Raw genomic sequence first — 27,944 nt, forward strand, 5'->3', positions numbered from 1 at the left:
CCAAGCATGTGACCAGATAATGGGCTGCCAACAAAAATGTAAAAGTTTTCATACAAACTGTTTTAAAACTTTCATTGCATCACGCAAAGTAAAGTAAGCAAGTATCATCTGATTTCCTTTCTCGTACATTTGAAAATAGCTTCTTCAGAGAGAGGTCAGTAACTCTAGCGCCACCTATTGGATGTAGCAATCCTAAAATTTGGTATTGATTCTTTAAAGGGCTTTACCACATGATTTGGGATAAGACGCCAAACCAAAAATCGCATTTGCAGACACATGTTTTGAGTTGTTTGTCACTCATCAGTGCAAAGCAAGATAACTGTTTTGACTGGCTGGGAGGTCTGAGACAGTGGTACCAATGAGTATTATATATTGATGCTCATTTTCATCCAGTGTAAAAGTATGATTATGTTAATCTCATTAGGGAACTCTGTGAACTTCCTTAAAAATGTTACTGTATGTGTTTTATGTTTTTATTTTTTTTGGATGGAATGAAACCTAATCATAAATCTTTTTTAATAACTGATGTCCCTTCTCCCCTCAGGTCTCGCATCCGTAGAGAACTGTTCATTGAAGAAATTCAAGCAGGTGGTCATGGACAAATTGGTTCTAGTGATTCTCCATCAGCTACAAGCAGCAGAGCAGCCCACAGTTCGGAGGGAGATAGCTGTGATGGAGTAGATATGGAAAGCACAACTGATGGGAAACAGAGTGTCCTTGAAGGCGATGACTTCAGTGACAACATAAAGTCTCAGGGCGGGCAGACTGATTCAGCTTTTGAAGAGGGTGAAGACGCTAAACCTACTGAGAAATCAGACAACAGTCGGTCAGAAGTAGACAGCCCAGTTGAAAAGGTTGAGGAAGGTCGGAGAAAGCAGAGTCGGACTTCCCTTCCTGGATCTCGGTGTTCTGGAGAGAGTTCAGAGATGGCACCGAAATCTGCTACTGAAAAGCATGCCTCTACCTCAGCTGCCTCAAGCTTGGTCCCCACAAAGGAGGGTTTCAACAAGTCTAATGAAGATTCCGAGAAACTACCCAGTGTGCCAAGTACAAGTTCACAGAAAGGAAGCTCTATCCAGAGCTTATTCAACTTTTCTGAGACAGCAAGTTCCAAAAACACACGGGACAACTCCTTGAGGAAAAAGAAAGCCGCAAACTTGAACAGCATAATTCACCGCTTAGAGAAGGCCGCTAGTCGAGAAGAACCCATCGAATGGGAGTTTTGAAATTAAATTAACCCTGGTTCCAGCAAACTGGGGATTTTAAACTGGACCTTTCACTGGTTATATCGTATTGCGCACTTACCGCCCTGCAGGCCACAGGGCAAAAACGCCATAGGCCAAGGTGCATATAGAATACAAAAGGAGCATTAAGCCCAATTTTATGTTGTGTTTTCGAGGACGAAAACTGAAATATGTAGTCAAGCTTTTTGTACCCTGAAGTGTTTTTACTATTACCCAAGTGATTTTCACACTTTCTGGAATAACTCTTACAGCTTTGCCTTGTGCCCACCTTTTAAGTGTGGGCTTAAAAAAAAAAAAAGTACAAAAAAAAAGCGAAAAAAAATATTGAACCCACAAAATAAATGGGGGCTTTTTATCTGCCATGTAATGGCCGCAGAGCGATAATACACTATGATCTTCTTATACCAGGAAAAGGAGGAGATTTTTTTCAGGAAAAAAAAAATGGTTGTCCTTTTTTTTTTTTTATTATTTTGGTTTTCCTTTTTAGTAGGTGTTTCAGTTGCCACAAAGAGATTGCACAGTCATCTGACTCTAAACACACTAGTTTGGAAACCTATTTTCAAGAAGTTTAAAAAAGAAAAAAAAAGGAAAAAAAAAAATAAATAACCTGCTCAGAACTTTGAAATAATAAAAAAAAAAAAAATACACCAATCCACTTATTTTCTAACTAAAGTCACATCAGGAAACTATTTTAATTTGTGGTAGCTGATGTAGTGTTTTCTTGGTAGTGAAACTAGATATCCAGTGCACATTGTTTCATAGCTTTAACCGATTCTGGTCTTTTCCAGACCAGGATTTGTTTATTACACTCCATTTTAGGCCAAATCAGGACAAAAACAAAAAAATCTGAATTTAGGTATTTTCTAATCTGCTTTTTAACCTCTAACCACAGAGCACGCTGATCAGACCTCATCTTTTGGGAGGGTAAAAGGGTACAAGTTGGAATGGCAGACCTGTACTGTTAATACATCCTCACAGTATTTCCTTCATACCGACACATATATATCATATATATATATATAGATATATTTTATTGTTTTTCTTTTCAAGGCCACCTTTGTTCTATATGTTTAACTGTTACCAAATATGCTGCCAGCAGGATGCAGAGAAAAGAGGCATTTAAAATGCAAAACTAATAATGAACTTTTTATGTATAAAAAAATAAAATATAATAAAAAAAAAAAATGTAGAAAAAAATAAAACAAAAAATGAACGAAGCAACCTCTTTACTCTGACATAGTACAATGTAAATAGACAAATCTAGAACCAAAATAACCATTCGACGGAACGGCAATTGTGGCTCCAAGCAATCTTCTTCCGCGACTGTCTGTTCTCGTTGAAAGTACGACACCCATTCCAATTTGTATCCTGTTCCTTCTTGCTGTCAATATGTGTGTGAGAGAGAACAGAGACGTGTGGGAATACCCGTGTATGCAATTTTATAAGTCTGTGTATTTTCTTATGTACTTGTGCACACATAGAGTGCATTACTGCCACCTTTTTCAATAAGCTGGTTTATCCGCTACGGCTTCTTCGACAAGATTTGCTGAACTAGGCTCGTTTCTCGCCATATCTTAAAAAACTAACAATAGATGATTTCAGTATATATATATTTTTTTTGCTTATTTATAGGTGCTGTATTTTATTATCTGATTGTTAGGAAGGGATGAAAACGGGGGCAAATATTCTTTAGAGGGATAGACTGCCGGCAGTATTGGGTATAATTTACAAGATGTAGTTGTCATACTGTATATTATTGATTTAAAGATTTTTTTTTTTTTCCTTTTGATCTTATCGTGTATCATTGAAACATTGTGTCTTAGGTCAGCATCTTTTGATGAAGTTATTTGGTGCATTTGTTACTTATGTTTTAATAATATTTTATCTTTATTTTTTTTATTATTATTTTAATCCCTTTATCTTATAGGGGATGGGAGTGTTGTTATAAAAGCGTACTCCCTATGCTAAACCTCAATGAGCTTGTATTATTTTAGTAGAAACATTTTAATGTGTAGAACCACATTTTGTTATACAAGAGTGTCGTAAAATGAATGAAATGCTCCTTACAGGCATTGGTAAGATGCAGTAGCACTTCAGGTTAAGATTAATTAAATTCTCGACGAACAATACAAAATTACAAATAAGGAAAACAGGCTCTTAGAGGCATAAGAGGCAAGAAAAAAATAAATATTGATGCTTTTGTCATCAGCAGGTTGTTACAAAATTTGTAGTTTAAACTATTGATGATAATTTGTTAGGCAGGTTACTGTATTTTTCATCTTTTAATAAGGGCATTTATTTTGTTTTTTCTACTTTAAAACTTTTTAAAATTCATATTTGTAGTAGATTAACTAATTAAATTTATTTCTTGCACCAAGATGTCCACACCATCTTATACCCATTTAAAGGGAATCTGTCAGGAGGTTTTTCCTACCTAATCTGAGAGAAGCTTGATGTAGGCAAAGAGATGCTGAATCCAACGATGTAACACTTAAATTACTGGCTTCAGCCGATCTGACACAATCAGAATTTTTAGATTTAGTCATGTAGCAGAGCTGAGAGCCCACACCAAACTCTCAATAGAGATTGTAAATTGATAGTGAGGTGTCCATCACAGCAGGGGGCGAGCCGGACTGCCCTGGCCGTGACATTGTAGTCCCACCAATGATAAGGGCCCTGCTGCTTAAACAAGCATAGCAAATAAACAACAGATCAGACCTTGGCAAGACAGGCATCCCAGAATTTTCTGTGTTAAAGAGGTTGTCCACTTCTTTTACATTGATGACCGCCTATCCTAAGGATAAGTCATCATTGTTTGGTTGTCCTGGGTCCGACACCCCGCACCCCTGCTAATTAGCTGTACCCGGACCCAGCGGCAGGCAGCCATAAATGCTCAGTCCCGGAGCTGCTCAGTCATCTGATAGCGGCCTGGTACTGCACATCCACCTCCCATTCTAATAAATAGGAGGTGGATGTGCAGTACCCATCCGCAGCCACTATCAGAAGATGGAGCAGCTCCAGATCTGAGCATTTCCGGCTACCTGCTGCCGCCGGGACTAAGAACAGCTGATGGGCAGGGGTGCTGGTGTCAGACCCCGGCCAATCAGACAGTGATGACCTATCCTAAGGATAGGCCATCAATGTAAAAGTATTGGACAACCCTTTTAACCCCTGCAGCATGCTGGCTTCACCTTGCATAGGAAAAACCTGCTGACTGATTCCCTTTAACAAAGTACTTCTAAGTATATAATACAAATATCAAATTTTATTAGCAAAAGATTAAAAAGTCATGCTTGTTAAAAACATATCTGTACATAAAGAAAGCTTATGGGTGAACCAGAAGTCCATATGGGGAAAAAGTAGAATTATAGTATGAATTATAGTATTAACAAAACATTAATTGTATTAGAAGCCGCAGAGATATCCTGAACATATTACTCTACAATACTACCAAGAACAAATACATTACAAATATAAAAAGACCACTGCCTGTTCCACAAAAATAGTTCCACGCATGAGACCCCTGACTCAGCTATGTGTGAAACGCGCATTGGGTCTGGTGGGTGTACTTCTTTTTTGTGAAACTGAACAGTTTTTTTAAAACTTTTATTGTATTTATACATATAGAGATATTTGTTTCCTATATTTTCACATTTTTCTTGGTAGTATTCTGTATTAATATGTTAGGGGTATCTCTGTCTTCTAATTATTATTTTTTTTATTCTTACTATAGCTTTCAGTGTTTATTGGGACTGATAAATGTTGGTGTCCTTTTTTCCTCTTTTTAAGAACATCACCGAGTCTCCTTTTTCCCATACTGACTTTGGTTCACCCAATTGTTTTCCTTTCGCTTCCATATGTTTTTAAACAAGTACGGATTTTTAAGCTTTTTGCTAATAAAATGTGATAGATATTTATATGCATTTGTCCTTGCACACTATTTTTTGTTGGGTCATGGTGTATTTTTTGTGCTTTTGGGCACAATCAATTTGGCAATGTACATTGGCTAGGTTATGAAAATATCCGCCAAATGTAGCAAGGCTATAACTTCCAGCCTAGTAGGTTCCCTGCAACTGAATAGCCACAGACTGGAGACATCTAAACGTCATGAAGAATTATGCTTTTGTTGATCATAGCAACCAATCACAGCACAGCTTTCAGTTTTTATTGTGCTCTACAAAAATTAAAGCTCTGCTGTGATTGGCTGCTATGGACAACCAAGACAGAATCCCCTAACACAGTGTTTCTCAACTCCAGTTCTCAAGACCCACCAACAGATCATGTTTTCAGGTTTTCCTCAATGTTAGACAGAGAATAATTCCATCACCTGTGGAACATTAAGGAAATCCTGAAAACCTGACTGAGGAAAACCTGAAAACATGATCTGTTGGTGGGTCTTGAGGACTGGAGTTGAGAAACACTGCCCTAACACCTTAAAAACACAGCCACTTTTTTTCCTTTTTTGCATTTTTTTTCCCTCCCCCTTATCCAAGAGTCATCTTTTCTGTATATAAAACCATATGAGGGCTTGGTTTTTTCAGGATGAGTTATAGTTTTGATTAATGCTAATCATTTTACCATACAATTTTTCAGAGAATGGGAAAAATGTTAAGTTGCGTGAAATGGTGTAAAAATCCCTATTTCTTCAATTTGTTCTGGAGGGGGGTTCGTTTTTACAGTCTTTGCTGTGTGATAAAAATGGCCTGGTGATTATGATTACGGTGATTCCAAATTTATATATTTCATTTTTTTTAGTTATTATGTTAGTGGTTTTAAAAATTTCATAACTTTAGAGCCCTTGCTCATGTCACCACATTTTGTGACTGGTCGGGAACGGACATTTTTCATCATTTTGGAATACGGTACATACAGGCCCCAATTCATCCAGACAGATGATGCTAATGACAATTTTGATGAAGCGCCTGATTCATTAAAGTGAACCTGTCAGGTGCAATATGCACCCAGAACCACAATATTGCTAATCCCTGAATAACTGTCACTGTATGTAGTAAAAAAAAGTTTAAAAGAACTGAGAGTCCTCAGTGGTTGATACCCTTTAATGGCTAACTGAACAGATGGTAATAAATGGCAAGTTTTCCAGACTACTCGGGTCTCTTCATGAGGCCGAGTATAACACAAAATCTGAAGAGTCACATATTTATACACAAGACATAGTAACAGTGCAGTTACCTGTATCTAGTAGCATACATAAGGAGATTTTTTGAAAAAGTATTTCTAAAGATCTCTTATGATATGCTAATGTGGCCAGGGACTAGTCGCAAGGGTGTTAGTTCCTGCGGTCATTCAGCCGTCTTAGCATATTGGCACACCATCAGGGGCGTGCTAACATACTATTCAATGCAGCATCATCCGCGGTGACGCATGTACCTGTGTCTGTTGTTACCACATCATCAGAAGTCCCGGCACTTCCGGTCATGCGCGGTATGAAGCCGGGTGTACGCATCCCAGCTCCAGAGAGGTCTAGTGCGCATGACAGGATGTGCCAGGACTTCCAAATGTGCTAAGAGGGCAGAATGAGTACAGGAAATAACACCCTTGCGACTTTTCTCTGGCCTCATTAGCATATCATTAAAGATCTTTAGAAATAATTTTTCAAAAGATCTCTTTATGTATGCTAGCGTATACAGGGATGGTTAGTCAGGGATTAGCAATATGTACCCAGAACTGCTTGTGGTTCTGGGTGAATGTTGTCCCTCACAGGTTCACTTTAAGAGATTCATGCCTCTTAATAAATAAGGCGTATCGAAACAGTGGCTTGACCTTGCCACAAATCTTACTCCAGTTATGGTAAGTAAGAGTGCGTTTTGTAGTATAAAGCATGCTGCAACTCGATTTGTTAACTACAAAACCTAATAAAAAATCATTTGAATAGAATTTGATGTTGCACACCCCTGAAGCCTCTGTCTCCACTTTACTCATTTGTCGGAGCTGGCCTTAACTGGCATGAAAACACCAAAAGTAAAAAAAAAATTAGCACAACTGAATTTAAAAAGACACCTAAGACTGTTGCACCATAGGGAGATTCTTATTCTCTCATCCTTCCCCTACACATGCTACACCAGTTCTTTCTCAATCACCTTCAAAGAACCAGAGGCATTTACAGAAGAAGCCTACTTATTTAATTTGCAATAGTTGTGGGCAAATCCTTTGTTAGTTTGGTCTCCTAATAAGTAGCTGATGCAGATGCTGGGCTCTCCTTTCCTTCAGTTACATGTAGCTTCCACAGGACGAGTTTTGTAAATGCTCTATCCCCCTGTAACACTAATGATAAAAATAGAAAGGGATTGTTATACGTGGGTAACCCTCTAATTCCTCCTTCACATGTTCATGTTTCCAGTACGTGTGGCATCTATTTTTTTTACAGATTGCAAACATACCCATCATAACCTATGAGGTTGCTCACATGCCCATGTTTTCACACAGACCATGTGTCCCTGTGAACCACATGGAGACAAGTCCATTTTTTGTTTCCCAGCAGCACTGATAACAAGGGTCAATACAAATCTATGGGTCCGTGAAAAACATGTACATGAAATAGATGACATCCGTGTGCTATCCATGTAGTGTATGTGTTTAACATTGAAAGTATAGGAGAAGCTTTGTAATTTTTCTTTAGCCATACCAGAAAAAGACATATGCACATACGGATGACTAAATACTCTACCACGAATGGGAAATACGGACCATGTGATGCGTACGTGTTTTACATGCACTTGTGAAGTAGGTCTAAGACTGTATTCAGAAGGTAAAGTTATGGTCGAGAATTGCAGGGCAACAAAAGCATGAATTGTCATGGTTGTTGAGGAACCATAGAAAATTCTAAGAAAATCATGTTCTTCTATGCTGTGCAGATCTCTGACATGAGCAAAAACCACGGCACATCCTCACGACGTGGAAACGCTATGTAACTAAATCCTAACCAGCCTCTCCTCCATGAACGCATGCATAATTTATTATGACTTGTCTGTTATCTGTAAGCAGCTATAATTAAACAGGTTGTCCAGCCTTGGAGTCGCTCTATGTGACTGCAGACCTATGAATCTTTACAGTGTGCACAGCGCGCACATTCAGGATCCTCCATCTTTGGAAGCAGGTGTTAATGTTACCACAAATATGTGATTTGCATTCTTCAGGGGACATTCCGACTCGACTTATCCGGCGTCACTTCTATTGAGCAAGGCAGCACACATCTAGTCAGTATGTGACTGCATGTTCGCAAATCGCATACTTGCGGTCACGCGTCCACCAGTATCGGAGAATCCTGACAGCACAACACTCATATCACCTAAGAAAAAACAGTCCGTTTCTCACCGATGGTAAAATTCACATGAGTATGTAAGTGTAGCCTAAGAGACCTGAAGCAATCAATTGAAATGGTGGTCTTCTATGCAAACTAATCCTAAACTGGTAGATAAACCAAAATCACAGAATATTCCACATTTACTGTACTGTATAATCTATTCCAGTGACCAGTATACACATCTGTGTGCCACTCAATAAACTACTGTATTACAGCAACACTGAGCAATAATGTATAGGAATATACTTAATACTACACTACTGTACATTATACAAGGAGATCTTCCATGTTTGTCAGGTAATCCATAGTCCACGTACAGTTAATTAACTGTGTGATGACCATTTGAAGGGTCTTAAAGTAGCTCGGAGCATTTTCAATGTGTGACCAGGCTACTATATTAATCCACTATTTTTGAAAATTGTTGTCTATGCAGTCAGTCAACTTCCAAAAAGTACCCGTGACTCCGGATACAGTTTAATTAGCTCAAGGTTAAAAACAAATGGTTATTAAGAGGGCTTTCTGACCAAGTGATTTGTTTTTTTGCATTCGAAACACTCCCAGTTCGAATAAATTGTCCATAGTTGAGTTTTATTTCCATTTCATCATGAAAAGTTTTATATCGTTTTTCAATATACTTTGTGTCAATTTTTCCCAGTTTTCAAGATCTCTGCTTGAAGTTACTTGATAGAAAACTTAAATGGGTTGTCCACTACTTTTACATTGATGGCCTGTCCTTAGGTTAGATCAGTTGAGCAGACAGCCGGAAATGCTCAGTTCCGATGCTGCTCCATCTTCTGACAGCGCCCGCAGCCGGGTACTGCACATCCACCGCCTACTGTTCAGAATGGGAGGAGGATGTGCAGTTCCCGGCTGCGGGTGCTATCAGAAAACAGCGCAGCGCCAGGATTGAGCATTTCTGGCCGGGACCAAGTTCAGCTGATCTGCGGTGGTGCAGGGTGTCAGACCCCGGCCGATCAAACATTGATGACCTATCCTAAGGATAGGCCATCAGTGTAAAAGTAGTGGACAATCTCTTAAATTATATTAATTTTTTTGTTCTGAGAGGACGAAAATGTGGTTGTGTGACGGGTGAACAGGTGCACAGCTTATTATAGGATAGACCTCTGATAACTACTGTAACGAGAAATGCTATAATGAAGCAAGAATACGAATTAAGGTTCCTATTAAATGAGTCCAAACAGAGATCCGACTATTGAGGAAGCAAAGGTATATAGGAAAATCTATTAAGCTTACATTATAAAGAAAGACATTTTGTAAAGTAAATGCTGGTGCTATGATAGACCAAAAGTGAGGATGTTTTCTGTATAAAAGCCCTGCCAGCCCAGTCAACCATTGATGCTTACCTTCCCATTAATGTACCCAAAAGGAAGACTCTAGTTGGCATCATCTTGTTAATTGTCAGTGCTACCTTCTGTACCATTGGAAGTAATAGTGTGCCTTAATGCATGGGATGCTGGAATAAAAATAATAAAACACATATTCTGTCTTTCTGGATCACTTACCATGAAACAATGGGTTATAGGTCAGTAAAATAATATTACTTGGCTACCTGTTACAGTTAAACTTCACTGTTTTCAGTGGGTGACACATTACCTATTTTTAGGGCTAAAAACCTTCTGTGTGATTTGATCATTGACCCAATAACCTGCTTGATTTCAAGAGTTTTTCAATTTTTTTTTCCTTGCCTAGTGCCTCTACGAGCCTGATCAAATAGTAAACAAAAATTATGGTTAAAAGTGTTGGATTTCCTTGTACCATAAAGTTTAAGTAGATTTAGGACTGGTTGTAATGCAAACCACTGGAATATACCGGCTGTGTATTATTCTAGAGACCTGTTCTGTAGATAAGACAACCGAGATCTTCTGCTATACTGAGGCGTACGGATTGGTAAATAGCACTTTCTTTCTGGACTTCCAAATGCTCCTAATATTTCACAAAGAAATATTGTTCATTTTCTCTTTTTTTGGTTTCTAAATTCCATTAATATTTAATTTTTTTTAGTTTTGTAAGGCGTTAACCCTGCTACATTGTTACAGAAAGTATCTACTGAGATTGACCAGACCATCACTGTAGATTAAGCTTTTTTGGCGGCCTGACTTGAGTTCCTTTCAGTAACTACTGGTGGAAGCCGCCATTGTAGGGCTTTAACCAATATTCTCGAGCAAGTCGCCTATCCGTTACTAGAAGCCAGTGACCGGACAGAGAAGCGAATGCCCACTGCGGTCACGGAGGCCATCCCATAGTGACATGACTGCTGACCAAGAATAACGGTTACACCGAAGAAATGGCTGCTCTACTCTGTGTCGGTAACTGGTTACCACATGTATCTGTCACCTAGACCTCTGCAATTTCAGATTATTCCACTTCCATTATGAGTTTTTTGGACTGAAACTCCTATAATACAAAATTGCCACTATATATTTTCGTATTGTCACACTAAATTTTGGTTATTACCTCCTGACCATACAGCCTGAAGTACTATATGATAGATATATATATATATATATATATATATATATATACACAATTTTTTTTTTTAGTGTTTTTTTTTTATATATTTTTCTCCGCATTTCAAATTTTTCTGCAATGTGTCTTTTACAAATGCAGTTGCATTTGGATAGACGTACGGGCTGATATCACCTTTAACAAAGGAGGGAAAAACACATTTCTTCATATCCCTTGTTTATGTTACTCTAAACCTAACTCTTTATATTTGTGCAATAACTACTTGCCATGAAGATGGGTGCAGCTGAAAAAAAAAATGCCCTGACTACTAACACAGCACAAGATGAACTCAGAAGTGATGTACTTGTCTTTTTATTTTATCCTTATTTCTTGAGAACATTTGAATAAGCTCAGTTTTCCCCCCGGTGTATTATGGTGTCTGACATTTTTAGCAGTATTCTGTTTTTTGTTTGTTTTTTTTTTTTAAATATTTTTTTTAATTATTTTTCTGTACCGCATTAAGTCTTAGATGTTTTAGAGCTTGTTTGTTATTCACAATCACAAGTTTAAAAATGTAAAAAAAAAAGAAAAAACTGAAAAAAAAAATCCTCACGAGAGACCCAACTGACCAAAAAAGTGTAATTTTTGTACACGTAGCTTTGAGAAGCCCATGTTGTGTTGCTGTGACTCCTTTTTTGTAGCTTTTTCTTTATTGGTATTTGTTCAAACATATAGTACAAGTTCTTTATGGCTGGCGACAGTGGGAATAGAGGTCCCGTCAGCAGGCATTGTTCTGTCTTTGTTTGGGTAGCCATAATAATGTTTGTTCTCAGCACTGTACAACGGTCCCTATATGATATGGAGAAGCAATATCACTGTATGAATCTCACACAATGTATTATTATTATTATTATTCACTAGCACCCTAGGTGTGATAATTGAAGTAAATATCTTTTATACAAACACAGTCAATGGTGGTTTTGTCGTTCTTTTTATGTGGTCAAAACAGCAAACATTTACAACGGAGCATAAATATTCATACCATGTATTTATTTTATACTGTTACATTTTATTAGCATATATCTGGAAAAAAGTGATGAATTATGTTCAAAATTATGTATGTGGATTAATTGTGTATGCGGATTAAGTGGTGAAAATTGTTTCAAAGAAATGCTGCAGATTATTACAAACTAATCAATTCGATGCTACAGTCCAAATTTTATATATTGCAGCTCTTGACTTGTAGATTGCATTGACCGGTCTTATTTCTCTATCATTAAGAGTACACACGCAGATAAAGCAGGCGCCTATGTCATACGATAATAGGCATCAATAGCCAATGTAATAAGTTATTGTTTCATCTGTGTTCAGTATATAGTAAATTTAGATTAAGATGCTTTCTTATGCTATAAATGCTTCTATACAATATGTACACTATGAAAGATGGTAACATTTCTGAGGCCTATGCTGGATGTGATGAGGATGGCATGTTACAGTTTAAATAACAAATTCAGTAAAAATGCCACGAAAATGTTCAGAATTAGTTAAAAGGTTTCAGGTACAGAGACTGTCCGCAGCACTCCTCCCGCAGGACTAAATGCAAGGGCAATTAGCCCACACAGAGACGTCCAACATCCAAGGAGACCGCTCAGATGTAGCCACAAATGAAAATGACAGCGTCACACAGCAGGTGAAACGTCAAATGTTCTTTACTCGGCCATGATGCAACGTTTCGATCTCTTCAGGTCTTTTTCAAGCAAGACCTGAAGAGATCGAAACGTCCCATCATGGCAGAATAAAGAACACATTTAACACTTCACCTTCTGTGTGACAATGTCATTTTCATTTTTAGTTAAACAGGTTGTCCACTATTGGAATGATTTAGCTGGAGTTGTCCAGTAGTTGACAAAGTACAGCTTAGTTCAATGTGTAGCAGCTGCTGCTATGTACAGTAGAACAGCTCCAATCCAGCGGCGGCCACTACACATTGAATTAGGCTGTGACTTTATAGCTCTGTTCAAAGTGTTTACAACCAGCCACTGCCAGAGCAAATAAAAGCTGATCAGTGAGGGTGCCTGGATAGGTCAATATTATGTTGTGACCGGACAACAACTTTAACGAGTGCCAATAAAAAAAAAAAAAAAAAAGATCATTAATACAATTGCTCTGCCGTCTGTGGTAGAGCCACTCCCTCAGCAGTAGGAGATGGATGCAGGAACACCTCACGTGTCGATTTTCACCTGGTTTATTATCAGCAGCCACAATCCATTTACAAAAAAACAGAACTACTTCCTTCAGCACAGGAAGTTACAGAGCACACTGAGTGTGTCCAGAGGCCCGGCTTTTACTTCTGGGACCACACCCCGAGGTGGAGATATGGTGAACAGCCATCCCACCCATCTCTTTAGCTGTCCACAACAAACCCGGCCCAGGTAATGCAAATTAGCCCTCTCAGCACCTAATGTGCTGGAGTATCACATCCGGGTTCACATCACTGATTGCAGCAGTCGCAGCGACACATATCTCCCCGCGTGTACATCACCAGTGATCACATATTCCCCCCCCTCTGCCCAAAGCCGGGGGCATGGGCACCATCAACCACTAAACAGGGGAGCCGCGACAGGGCATCTGCATTCCCATGTAACTTCCCCGGCCGGTGCTCTATATGGAAGACAAAGTCTTGAAGGGCGAAAAACCACCTCAACCATGTCAGTGGCGCATGATCAGACACTAGCCTGAATTTACGGCCTAGCAGGTAGTATTTTAGAGAGTCCACTGCCCACCTAATGGCCAGGCATTCCTTTTCCACAATGGCATAGTTTTTCTCACAAGAGGAGAGTTTCCTACTTAGGTAAAGCACTGGATGTTCCTCGCCATTTATTTCCTGCGACAGCACAGCTCCCAACCCGACCTCCGAAGCATCAGTCTGAAGCACAAACTCCTTTGTAAAGTCAGGTGCCACCAGGACTGGCTGCCGACACAGAGCAGACTTCAAGTCCTGGAACGCCACCTCCGCCTCAGAGGTCCACTTGGCCACCGATGACTTCACAGCCCTGAGGAGATTAGTCAGCGGAGCGGCCCTCACAGCAAACTTCGGTACAAACCGGCGGTAGTATCCGACGATTCCCAGAAATGCCCTAACCTGCTTTTTAGAGTGGTCGTGGCCAATTCTGGATCGCCTCCACTTTATTCACTTGTGGCTTGATTAGGCCCCTACCGACAACATAGCCCAGGTACCTGGCCTCCTCCTTCCCTATGGCACACTTCTTCGGGTTTATGGTAAACACCGCCTTCCTCAATGCATCCAGCACCTTCTGGACCCTCTGTAGAGGACTCCTCCAATCTGGGGTGAAGATCACAATATCATCCAGAAAAGCTGCGGCATACTTCTGGCCCTCTGTAAGGTGGCTGGGGCTCCCTGCAACCCAAACGGCATCCTGGTGTACTGGAAACATCCGTCAGGTGTAGAAAAAGCTATCTTCTCCTTGGTCGCTTGAGACTGGGGTATTTGCCAGTACCATTTTGTCAGGTCAAGGGTGGTAATATACCTGGCTGGCCCAAGCCTTTCATCGACTCGAGGTATCGGATAAGCGTCAAATTTTGAGACTTCATTTAACTTGCGGTAGTCATTGCAAAATCGTCATTCTCCATCCGGCTTTGGCACAAGGACGATAGGACTAGACCAGCCACTTCTTGATTCCTCATTCACGCCGAGGCTTAGCATCCTCTTCACCTCTTTTGAGATCACTTCTCGGCGGGCTTCGGGAAACCGGTACGGCTTCGGATGTACTCTCACGTGTGGTTCCGTCAGAACTTCATGTTCCACAACCTGTGTACACCCCGGCAATTCTGAAAAGAGATCTCGATTTTGATAAAGCAACTCCCGACACTGCTGCTTTTGGGCCCTTTACAGCGTCTCTGCCACTGTGACGTCCTTGATATCAGCGTTCACCTTGGCAGCTAGACACGGAGCTTCCACCGCTTCCTTATCTCGCCATGGATTAATAAGATTAATATGGTACACCTGGTAGGGCTTCCGTCTACCCGGTTGGTGGATCTTATAAGTCACCTCTCCCAGTTTCTCGACCACTTCATAGGGTCCCTGCCACTTGGCCAGAAATTTACTTTCCACAGTAGGGATCAACACCAACACACGGTCGCCAGGGCTGAACTGTCTCACTCTGGCAGAGCGATTATATACTCTCGCCTGTGCCTCTTGAGCCCGTGAAGACTCTCTTTCACGATGGGTATCACCTCAGCCATCCTCTCTTGCATCTTGGCCACATGCTCAATGACACTCTTATGGGGGGTAACCTCTGCTTCCCAGGTTTCTTTGGCTATGTCAAGCAACTCTCGGGGATGTCGACCATATAAAAGTTCAAAGGGAGAGAACCCGGTAGAGGCTTGTGGAACTTCCCTGATAGAACAGAGCAAGTATCGAAGCAGGCAATCCCAATCTCGGCCATCCTTCTCCACGACCTTCTTAAGCATGGACTTTAAGGTCTTATTGAATCTCTCCACAAGGCCGTCTGTCTGCAGGTGATAGACTGAAGTCTTCAGTTGTGTAATCCGCAGCACCTTACACAGTTCCCTCATGACTTTCGACATAAAGGGGGTCCCTTGGTCTGTCAGGATCTCCTTTGGCAGTCCGGTCCGAGGGAAGATATGGACCAACTCCCTGGCTATATTCTTAGAGGAACAATTTGTCAATGGTACCGCCTCAGGGTATCGAGTTGCATAATCCAGAACCACTAAGATATACTGGTGCCCTCTACCGGATTTTACCAGGGGGCCCACAAGATCCATGGCAATACGGTCAAACGGGACATCTATTATAGGTAATGGCACAAGTGGACTTCGAAAGTGTGAAACTGGTGCAGTTAGCTGGCAGGTGGGACAGGATCTACAATAATTGAGAATCTCTCGATGACACCCCGGCCAGTAGAACCTCTGAAGAATCCACTCCTGTGTTTTATCTACCCCCAGGACATGAGAATGGGCCATATCCAACACCCGGCGTCTTAAGACCCTGGTACCAATAGTTGCTCAATTATCTCCCCTCTCATCTGGGTAACCCGATATAATAATTCCCCATTTACTGCAAAGTGAGGGAATCTGGTGTCAGCCCCCGGCTCTTGAGCAACCCCGTTTATGGCAGTCATATTTTCAAATGCCCCCTTTAGTGTCAGGTCCCTCATTTGCACAATCCCAAAGTTCCCTTCGGAAACGGCCAACTCCGGCATGTCAACCTCCTGTGACTCGTCCTCATCGCCCACCAACACACATAGGGGGAATTCATCCGCCTCCGACTGAAATGAAGTCTTATCATTGAGGACTAACTGTCCGTTATCTGAGACACAGGGTTCCACCCCTTTACTCCACAACTCCCAGAACAAAGCAAAGTCTCGCCCTATTACTACTGAGTGCAACAGATCTTTTACCACTCCAACTTCATGAGACTCCGACCCACAAGTTGTTTTTATAGTTCCTAGCGGCCACAGGGTAGTCCTTGGCATCCCCATGAATATAGCGGACACCCACCCTCTTCCCAGGAATCAGCTGGTGTGGAAGTGTGTCCCTCACGAGGGTCACCAAACTTCCGGAGTCTAACAGTCCCACTATTCTGGTACCATTTCTTTCTACAAGACATGCCTTTGGCCCCTCACTGGGTTGACTGTCCACACTGCAGGCTGGGTACGCATAATAGGAAAAGCGCCGACCGATGCTGCAGTCCATCAGCTCGGTAGTGAAGGAACAACGGGCAGCAATTTGACCCGGTCCCTGGCACCTCCAACAGATATTACTGACTGGGTTTTTTTGCATGCCACCACTTGCCACTTGGGACCTTGGATTTCCCCCCCATCCCCCCTGTGGCTCTTGTACCCTTCTTTTGGGTGTCGCTCCCTGAAGAAACCCCCCAATAGGGAAATGGTAAGTCCCGTGGCTTCCCCCGGGAACTCTCTACCACCTGGTACCTCTACACCAGTCCAACCAGGTCGTCCGCATTCAAGGGGTTTCCCTGGGCAACCCAAGTCTGCACTGGCTTCGGAAGGGAGTGAATAAACCTGTCCATTACGACCCGCTCCACCATCTGCGATGGGGTGGAGGACTCTGGCTGCAACCATTTTTGTACCAGATGCAATAAACCATCCCAGGTAATACAAATTAACCCTCTCAGCACCTTATGTGCTGGAGTATCACATCCGGGTTCACATCACTGATTGCAGCAGTCGCAGCGACACATATCTCCCCTCATGTACATCACCAGTGATCGCATCACACCTCATACAGCATTATGATGTTGACAGCGCATTCCCCATTTACACATAGCGATGTACTCTTGACAATGGCCTTTTTTCCCAGTATAAAGATCTGATTACCCGACGGACTAGAATTTGAACATCCTTATGCATCTTAAAAGGTCCAGATTTGGAGAAAATCTTGAAATCATGCGCTCACGTTTGGCTGATATTGCCATTGTCATGTAGCTTGCTTGATGCAGGTGACTTTGGCCAGCCAGGACCAGATGTTGGACAATTCAATGAAAGAGACCACTAATCAAAAATGAACTCTTTACTGAACAATAACTTGGTTGGGATTATTTACAGTAGATAGTGGGTGCATAGCCTCACAAATAGTTCCTTTACAACACAGATTATCTTCACAAAGATTTTCTTTGCTTCCTTGAATTCCTTGGTCACTGCCTCAACAAATCTCTGTTCTTTCACCACAACCAAGCTGATTACTACAGTCTAGTTAGTGAGAGTACTATTCTCAACCAGTGATTCCGCATCGTCTTTTTAAAGGGTTTATTTTGTCAATATGACCAGTACTTGGCTTCTCTACTTCAGAAGCCCTAGAATTCCCTCCCGGGGAACGCTCTTCTCCCATACTCTGTTCCATCCTAGCTGGTTACCTCTCGGAGTTATAAACTCAGGTCCATACTGCTAGGTGTCCTATTCCAGGACCCATCACCAGTTGAACTCTCTGTCCTTCAGTCAGTTCGTTCTTTTTATTCAGTATCACACTATACTATCCCGGCCTCCTTTCACATTAGGGAATACCACGTCATTCGATGCTGCTCAGTAGCCAGACTTTAGGCCTGCTCTTACTGCACATTGGGTCCTATATGAACTCCTGACCGGAAACGGTCTCTGTCCCTTTAGCCCCTCCCACTGTAAGCTAGTCTCAAACATTAACTCCAACTTTCCCTGCTGTCAGGCAAAATACCACTCATCACTAATAATTCATGTCACAATACAGACTACACCTCATATTAGTACTTGCAACTTCAAGGAGGAAGTGGACAGTATGTCCATCTTCTTACAACTGCATATATGTGATTTGCATACCTGTGGTCAAGCTCCAATTGGGTCCGGCTTATCTCTGTTCACTCCTATGGAGACTGTCTAGTCGTCAATGACGCAAGTATGCAAACCATACGTGTATGTGGTCATGTGACCTACTGCTTGCACCATCAGTATGGGGAAATTTTGACAGCATATTCACTGCACTCATGATTCAGCAGTCACATAAAAAGACTACAAACTTTTGTCCAAAGCCTGGACAACCCATGATGCACAGAATTAATATATTCGAAAATGATAGAGAGTCCTCTTGTCAGCTACCGTATTACCTAGTAGTGTCCAGCTTTTTTGGGCTACCTCCAAACCAGCAGGACAGTCTTTTTTTTTGGTTATGACCACAGAACTTACAGGTACTGTGAATCAGTGTCTAAAACAAAAAAAAAACAAACTTACGGTATTTTTTGGATTATAAGACGCACTTTTCCTCCCAAAAATTTGAGAGGAAAGAGAGGGGTGCTTTTTGTAATCCGAATGTAGCTTACCGGGGTGGTGGAGAGGGGTCGCAAGGGGCCGGAGAAATGCTGCGGTGGCTGGGCTGTGCGGGATCTGCGGAGGTTGGTGCTGGGGCAGCTATGCAGTGTTAGCAGCTGCTGTATGGGGTCTCTGGCTGCTGCAGTGGCTTTGCGAGGTCTGCGCGTGGTCTCTGACAGCTGGTTCCGGGGCTGCTGTGCGGGGTCTCCGGTGGCTTTACTGGTGCTGCGTGTCGGGTGGTGAGGACTTTAAATAATGCCGCCCAGTGTTGGCGCACGTGCAGTTGGAGCTCTTGGCTCAAGCTCTCATCTGCGTAGGCACCGCCTCCAGCCCATTGATCTCCCTCCAGCGAACTTCAGGAAAATGGCGCCCGGAGGTGGCGCTTGCGCAGATGAGATCTAGGCTTGCCATTGAGCCTAGAGCTCAATCTGCGCTGACTCCAGGCACCATTTCTTTGAAGCCCTCACCGTCCGCAGCAGCAGCCGCCGCAGCCAGAGCCCCAGCCTCCGTTGCCCAAGCACAGCTGCCAGCAAGCCAGCACCAGCCGCCGCAGCTCAAGCCCCAGTCTCCGCCAGAGCCCCAGTCTCCATCGGAGCCACAGACCCAGCCTCCGCCGTGGCACAGCCTCCTCCACAACCGCTAAGACACAATCGGATTACAAGACGGACCCCATTTTTTTTTCACCTTTTCTTGCTCTGAATTTGATCTGAGTAGATTCTGACCCTTATTGCGCATGTAGCGCACCAAGTTATACCAAAGATAATGACCAGTAGACTTTGCAATCCAAATATGCAAGTAGGTATTTATTGCATCATCAGGATTTCAAAGAGTAAAACTGTAGTAATGTTGTCAGGCTAGATAGAGGCATATGAAGAAACTCATGCAGTTGGAGAGAGGAATTAGGAAGGGAACCCTTAGAATTGTCAGTATGTAAAAAAAAAATTGTAATACCTTACTGGATTCTCCTGTATGATTGTTAGAAGATTATTCAGTCCATGGAACTATGCTCATCCAAATGACCTGAAGAAGGGAGCCAAATCAGACAGACTTGGTCAATTTCACCATTGGTATGGGGTTGATAAGACGAAAAAAAACAAAACAAAAAAAAACAGCTTGTCCTCCATTATGCCACAGAACAATCAGCAGAACTTGGATTTAAAATATACTCTGCTATCCATGATGATCTGAAGATGCTAACAGAAGATGTACTTCAGAAAAAGAGAGGACAATTTCACTAGAGGGAAGACCTGGTATAGCTCGAGCTTCTTTGTGTAGGAGATGGTATTTCTCTTGGAAGAACTTGGTACATCAGTTCTTCTTCATAGTGATACGAGTGCAGAGAAAAAATGTATCTGGTAGAAAATGTGAACTTAATTCTGTGTACAAATTGAGCAAGCCACAAAGTGTTTGCTCACATAAGTAAAATATCATCAAAAATGACGAAAGACTAAAGTGACTGGCCAGTTTAGAGTGATTTTATGAAAGATTCTATTTTTTTATTTGGTCTTGAGAGACAAAAGTTTTTATTGGCGGAATCTCACAAACCTGGAGCTCGGTGAAAGGAAATTTGATTTGGGTCAATAATATACTGAGGTTTAAAATGTAAATTAGTAATGTCAAAATATTGTAACAGGGTATCTGCCCTTATATTCTTAGCTGTAGGACTAAAATCAGGATAAAAGTCCAAAGGGGAAGTAAGGGTGATGGACCAAAATGCTTAAAGGGAACCAATCATCAGGATTTTCATATATAGTGCCTTGCGAAAGTATTTGGCCCCCTTGAATTTTTCAACCTTTTCACACATTTCAGGATTCAAACATAAAGATAAAAATTTTAATGTTATGGTGAAGAAACAACAACAAGTGGGACACAAATGGGAAGTTGAATGAATTATTAATTGCGTATTTTAAACTTTTTTAAAAAATAATAAACTGAAAATTGGGGCGTGCGATATTATTCGTCCACTTTAAGTTAGTACTTTGTAGCACCACCTTTTGCTGCGATTACAACAGCAAATTTCTTGGGGTATGTGTCTATCAGTTTTGCACATCGAGAGACTGAAATTCTTGCCCATTCTTCCTTTGCAAATAGCTGGAGCTGAGTGAGGTTGGATGGAGAGCGTTTGTGAACAGCTCTTTCCACAGATTCTCGATTGGGATTCAGGTCTGGACTTTGACTTGGCCATTCTAACAACTGGATACGTTTATTTGTGAACCATTCCATTGTAGATTTTGCTTTATGTTTTGGATCATTGTCTTGTTGGAAGACAAATCTCCGTCCTAGTCTCAGGTCTTTTGCAGACTCCAACAGGTTTTCTTCAAGTATGGTCCTGTATTTGGCTCCATCCATCTTCCCATCAATTTTAACCATCTTCCCTGTCCCTGCTGAAGAAAGGATGCCACCACCATGTTTGACAGTCGGGATGGTGTGTTCAATGTGATGAGCTGTGTTGCTTTCACTCCAAACATATCGTTTGGCATTGTGCCCAAATAGTTCGATTTTTGGTTTCATCTGACCGGAGCACCTTCTTCCACATGTTTGGTGTGTCTCCCAGGTGGCTTGTGGCAAACTTTAAACGACACTTTTTATGGATATCTTTGAGAAATTGCTTTCTTCTTGCCACTGTTCCATAAAGGCCATATTTGTGCATTGTACGACTGATTGTTGTCCTATGGTCAGACTCTCCCACCTCAGCTGTAGATCTTTGCAGTTCATCCAGAGAGATCATGGGCCTCTTGGCTGCATCTCTGATCAGTTTTCTCCTTGTTTGAGATGAAAGTTTGGATGGACGGCCGGGTCTTGGTAGATTTGCACTGGTATGATACTCTTTCCATTTCAATATGATCGCTTGCACAGTGCTCCTTGGGATGTTTAAAGTTTTGGAAATTTTTATGTAACCAAATCCAGCTTTAAACTTCTCCACAACAGTATCACGGACCTGCCTGTTGTGTTCCTTGATGTTCATGATGCTCTCTGTGCTTTAAACAAAACACTGAGACTATCACAGAGTAGGTGCATTTATACAGAGACTAGATTACACACAGGTGGATTATATTTATCATCATCAGTCATTTAGGACAACATTGGATCATTCCGAGATCTTCATTGAACTTCTGGAGTGAGTTTGCTGTACTGAAAGCAAAGTGGCTGAATAATATTGCACACCCCACTTTTCAGTTTATTATTTTTTAAAGAAGTTTAAAATAAGCAATACATTTTGTTCAACTTCACAATTGTGTCCCACTTGTTGTTAATTCTTCACCATAACATTAAAATTTTTATCTTTATGTTTGAAGCCTGAAATGTGGGAGAAGGTTGAAAAATTCAAGGGGGCCAAATACTTTCGCAAGGCACTTGTAAGCTAAAACCAGTGCTATACTGGCACCATGGCCGGACTGGGACTGATAATCAGCCCTTGCATTTGAAATTAGACAGGCCCACCTGATCAATTTGTGGATTGCCTGAGCAAATTTACAGTGATCGAACTGCTTGGAAGCTAGAATTATACTTTGTGGAATTTCAGTTTCCCTACAGAAAATTTAGAGGACTAGTCTAAAGGGTGCTTTACACGCTGCGACATCGCTAGCGATAGCTAGCACCCGCTCCCTTTGTTCGTGCGACATTTGGTGATCGCTGCCGTAGCGAACATTATCACTACGGCAACGCAACACGCACATAACTTTTCAGCGACGTCGCTGTGACTGCCAGACAATCCCTCCTGCAAGGGGGAGGTGCGTTCGACGTCACAGCGGCGTGACTAAGCGGCCGCCCAATAGCAGACGAGGGGCGGAGATGAGCGGCCGGAACATGCCGCCCTCCTCCTTTCTTCCTCATTGCCGGTGGACGCAGGTAAGAAGATGTTCGTCGTTACTGCGGTGTCACACGTAGCGATGTGTGGTGCCACAGGAACAACGAACAACCAGTGGCATGCACCACCAACGATATTATGAAAAGGAGCGACGTGTCAACGATCAACGATTTTATAACGCTTTTGCGATCGTTGATCGTCACTCCTTGGTGTCACACGCTGCGATGTCGCTAACGGCGCCGGATGTGCGTCACTAACGACGTGACCCCAACGATATATCGTTAGCGATGTCGCAGCGTGTAAAGCACCCTTAAGGGTATGTTCACACGCGGCATCTTTTTTTTTACCACAAAGATGCAGCGTTTTTGTCCCAAAAAAATGCACCAAAACCACAATGCGTTTTTACCGCTTTTTGCCCAATACGATTTTTAAGTCAAATCTATTGGGCTCAAAAATGCTGGAAAAACGCAAAAAGAATTGACATCTTCAAAGCTGCAGCCAACAAAAGATGCCCAATGTGGATAGCAAAATAGAAATTTCATAGACTTTGCTGGGAGAAGGAAATGCATTCATTTTGGTGCATCTTTGTGACCTCAAAAATGCAGCAAAAGTTGCCCTGTGTGAACTTAGCCTAAGGGTTTGTGCACAAGTTAAGCATTTGATGCAGAAAATTGTACACCATTTCTGCATCTCTTGGTAAAAAAAAATGCAGCACAAAATACTTGCATTTTTGACATGCATTTTTGGTGCAGATTTTTTACCTGTGTGAAATTTTAAGCAAAAATGCTGAAAAAATTAACATTCTGCAGATTTAAATGTGCACCAAATCTTCAAGGAAAAAATAGTCAACGTCATGAGATTTCAGGATTCTTATTCATTTTAATGACATCAGGAAACCTTTTGCGTTTTGTGACAAATCTGCACTGAAAAACATATAAAAAACTTGTCAAACATAATTTGTGCAAACAGCCTTAGGCCCTGTGCGCACTTGCCGTTTTTTGCCGCGGATTTCCTGCGGTTTTGCTGCATGTTTCGCTGCATGTTATGTACATAACATCTCTGCAGTGATTCACCAGCAAAACCTATGGGAAAAAAAAATGCTGTGCCCACTATGCGGATTTTGACAGCTGCATGTTTTGCTGCGGGTTTCCCGCAACAAAAACAATTGCAAGTCACTTCTTTTCCGCAGGCAGCTGCGGCATTTCACTCCATTGACTGTAATGTAATCGTGAAATCCTGCAGGGAATAACGCAGGCAGCAAATTCTGTGCAGTTCATTGCGTTTTCCTGCGTTATTCCCTGCAGTATTTCGCGGTTTCAGGACATAATGTTCATCGCTGCCTGCGGTTTGCAGGGAAGTGATGTCATTATGACAGGAAGAGGAAGCCGTGCAGAGAGTAAACACACACACATCACAGACATAGAATGCACACATATCGCACTCACACACAGACATACAGAATGCAGCCTCGCAACGAGACAGCAGAGGTAACCACAGGTCATTTGCCACGGCCGGTAATGTGAACAACACATTACCGCTCGGGAGAAATGCAGCGTGTGCTCACAGGGACTCTATCTATCTGTTATCTATCTATCCCTCTATCTATTCTTCTATCTGTCTATTTATCTATCTACTATCTATCTCAGAAGGAAATTACTTTTTTTTTCTTTTTTTTTTCCTTTTCAATGTGTTTTATTGCATTGAATGCATTAAAACACATGTAATAACCCGCACGCGGCAAAATCGCGGTAATACCATGAACAGTAAAACCGCCACAAAACCGCATGCGGTTTTCGGGTGCGATATGCCGCGTTTTTTACCGTGGGTGCGGTAATCTTTCAGACCCTGCGAAAATTCCGTTTTCCAGTGCGCACAGGGCCTTAGGCCGGTTTCAGACGTCCGTGTTTAATCAAGTACAAGTCACACGCATGATTATGGTCATACATGTGTTAGGCTAGTTTCACACTTGCGTTGAACAGCATTCCGTTGCATTGTGTTGTGTGACGGATGCAACGGATGTGTTGCATATAGTGGCACAACGGATGCAACGGATCGTACAAAACAACGGAATCAGCTCCTTTTTTATTTTTTTTTTTACAGTTTCACCGGCGGCAGACTATTGTGAACAATCAGCTGATCACCCGGCTGCCGGGCGCTCAGCTGATCGCTCACAGCAGTCAGGCGCCGGGTGATCAGCTGATAGCTCACAGCAGCCGGGCGCCGGGTGATCAGTTGATTACTCACAGCAGCCGGTCGCCGGGTGATCAGCTGATTGCTCACAGCAGCCGGTCGCTGGGGGATCAGCTGATCAGTCACAGCTGCCGGTCGCCGGGTGATCAGCTGATCGCTCACAGCAGTTGTTCGCCGGGTGATTAGCTGATCGGCCGCCGAGAATGTGTGCGGGGGGCGGAGTGCAGGGTGGGTGGAGCTGAGCGGGGCCATGGCACTGAGGACAGGTGAGTGTGTACGCGTGTGTGGTGTACGCCTGCATGTGTGTATGCGTGTGTACATGTGGAGTGGCGTGCGGGAGGGGGCGGAGCCAGGCGGGAAAGTGTCGGGCTCCCTACACACGTAGCCAGGGTAAAAATCAGGTAACTAAACAAAGCACTTTGCTTGGTTACCCGATATTTACCTTGGTTACCAGCGTACACCGCTTAGCACTGGCTCCTTGCACACGTAGCCAGGGTAAATATCTGGTAACTAGGCAAAGCACTTTGCTTGGTTACCCAATGTGTACCCTGGTTACAGGTGCAGAGAGACAGAGAGAGCATGCGCAGTGAAATCCTAAGGGTTCCGCTGCTCAAAAAAAGTTACATGCTGCATTCCTTCCGCCCGGCGGAAGCAACGCAGGTACTTTTGGCACAATCAGTCATCCATACAAGTCTTTGTTTTCCAAAAGGGCGGATTGTGATGGAAGGAAAAAAACGCAAGTGTGAAAGTACCCTTATGCATGTGTCACACGTATGTCACGCGTATGTCACATGTGTGACATCTGTGTTTGCATACGTGTAAGACGTACCGGAGAAAACACGGGTCTTTTTAACTAAAAAGCTTTTCTATATTCACCTGTATCCAGCGCTGTTTTCTTCGGTTCTGCTGCCTCCTGCTCCTGACTGTCGCTCATTATATTCATTGATTATTCACCGCAGTGAGAAGCAGGAACCCGGAGCATCGTGGGGACAGCGCTGGGTACAGCAACGTGGGGACAGGTGAGAATTCACAAAGCAGTGTGTGTGCAGTGACATCCAGGAGGTCATTGGAGTTCCCAATGAACTCTGATGACATCCTGATGACACCCCCGTGACACCCGTGCTACAGCGGGTGTCACCATGGTGACTTCACGGGTTCATCAGAATTCATTGGGATCTCTGATGACCTCCTGGACGTCCTTGGACACACACTGCTTGCTGAATACTCACCTGTCACTGGCGATGGCGATGCTGTCCTCCGGAATGCTGTCCCTGGCGCTGTCCCCGGCATGCTCCGGCTTCCAGGTCCTCACCACACACACACACACACAAACACACACTGCTGGATACTCACCTGTCCCCAGCGCTGCTCTGGCTTCCAGCTCCTCAGTGCAGTGAATATTCAGTGAGTATAATGAGCGGCGGTCAGGAGCGGGAGGCAGCAAAGCCGAAGACAGCACCACTGGATACAGGTGAATATAGAAATTTTTATTTAAGAGACCCATGTTTTCTCTGCTACGTGTCACACTGATGTCACACGGATCACATCAGTGTGCGATCCGTGTGACACCTGTGCTGCCGAAGAAAAAATGGATGTGTCTCAGTATGTGCGTGTGGGGCCACGAGGGGTACGGCCGTGTGAGTAAAAAAAATAGAATAACATGGGTACGTGTGGCATCCATGTTAAAAATGGATGTCACACCTACCTGAAACCCGGACGTCTGAAACCGGCCTTCTACTCACCTCCTGTGCCAGCACTGTTCTCAGCGGCGTTGGCGCTCACTTTCCTGCGGCTCTTGTTAGTTTGGGCACAGGACACACATGACATAACAATCAGCGCAGATTTCACTCTTCCTGCTTTATGGACATAAACATCAATAGAAAGTGACCGGCCGCAGCTCTGACTTCCTCTTGATTTTCAATTCATCTGAAGGCGAGAAGAGGGAAACCAGCGGTGAATGAGCATAGGGATCGCGTGACAGAACAATTATGGGTTTTCATGTTTGCCACTTTGGATTTACAGATATGAGCTGGTATACACACTGGACTGATAGTAACCTGACATTGGCTATATACTGTACATACTCAACCAAACTCAGTAAACCGTATAATAGATATATACAATAACGCTGCGTGCTCATGTCACTGTTCACAGTGCATTGTCAGTGCATTGTTCGGATGCAGCATTTTTCCTCATATCCTAGTTTATATATATATATAGATATATCTATATATATATATATAGATATATCTATATATATATATATATATCATATAATGTATATTTTGAGTGGGAACACATATTTTAGCCTGTGCTGTCCTGTAGCTGGGCCATATCAGTGCTGCATGGATCCTGTCCTGTCCTGTGTGCGACTCTGAGGCATAAGGAGATTTATGGCAGCTGCTGGGAAGTCTCATACAGATCGGATGATGCTCGGACGATTTGCACGTAGTGTGACCAGATTGTTTGAAAGTTCAAGCAGCCGCCATAAAGCTCATCCTACTGCAGATACAGTGCTGGCCAAAAGTATTGGCACCCCTGCAATTCTGTCAGATAATACTCAGTTTCTTCTTGAAAATGATTGCAATCACAAATTCTTTGGTATTATTATCTTCATTTAATTTGTCTTCAATGAAGAAAAAAAAAAATTGTCATAAAGCCAAATTGGATATAATTCCACACCAAACATAAAAAGGGGGTGGACAAAAGTATTGGCACTGTTTGAAAAATCATGTGATGCTTCTCTAATTTGTGTAATTAACAGCACCTGTAACTTACCTGTGGCACCTAACAGGTGTTGGCAATAACTAAATCACACTTGCAGCCAGTTGACATGGATTAAAGTTGACTCAACCTCTGTCCTGTGTCCTTGTGTGTACTACATTGAGCATGGAGAAAAGAAAGAAGACCAAAGAACTGTCTGAGGACTTGAGAATCCAAATTGTGAGGAAACATGAGCAATCTCAAGGCTACAAGTCCATCTCCAAACACCTGAAAGTTCCTGTGTCTACGGCGCGCAGTGTCTTCAAGATGTTTAAAGGCCATTGTACTGTGGCTAACCTCCCTAGATGTGGAAG

The 27,944-nt window shown here is 42.5% G+C and overlaps 1 protein-coding gene across 2 annotated transcripts in view; it reads left to right on the plus strand.

Moving 5' to 3' along the window:
• Nucleotides 1-27,944, plus strand: part of CUX1 (cut like homeobox 1) — a 544,050-nt gene that overhangs the window by 439,721 nt on the left and 76,385 nt on the right. Inside the window, exon 24 of one of the 2 annotated variants that reach the window (XM_075335308.1) lies at nucleotides 545-4,141. The exons of the other annotated variant lie outside the window; for it this stretch is intronic. Coding sequence (XP_075191423.1) covers nucleotides 545-1,226 — 682 coding nt within the window. The 3' untranslated portion in view covers nucleotides 1,227-4,141. Of the gene's footprint in view, nucleotides 1-544; nucleotides 4,142-27,944 lie in introns of those variants that run through there. 2 annotated transcript variants of the gene reach the window in all.

This window comes from Anomaloglossus baeobatrachus, chromosome 2, assembly GCF_048569485.1.
Source record: "Anomaloglossus baeobatrachus isolate aAnoBae1 chromosome 2, aAnoBae1.hap1, whole genome shotgun sequence".
NCBI classification, from domain to species: domain Eukaryota; kingdom Metazoa; phylum Chordata; class Amphibia; order Anura; family Aromobatidae; genus Anomaloglossus; species Anomaloglossus baeobatrachus.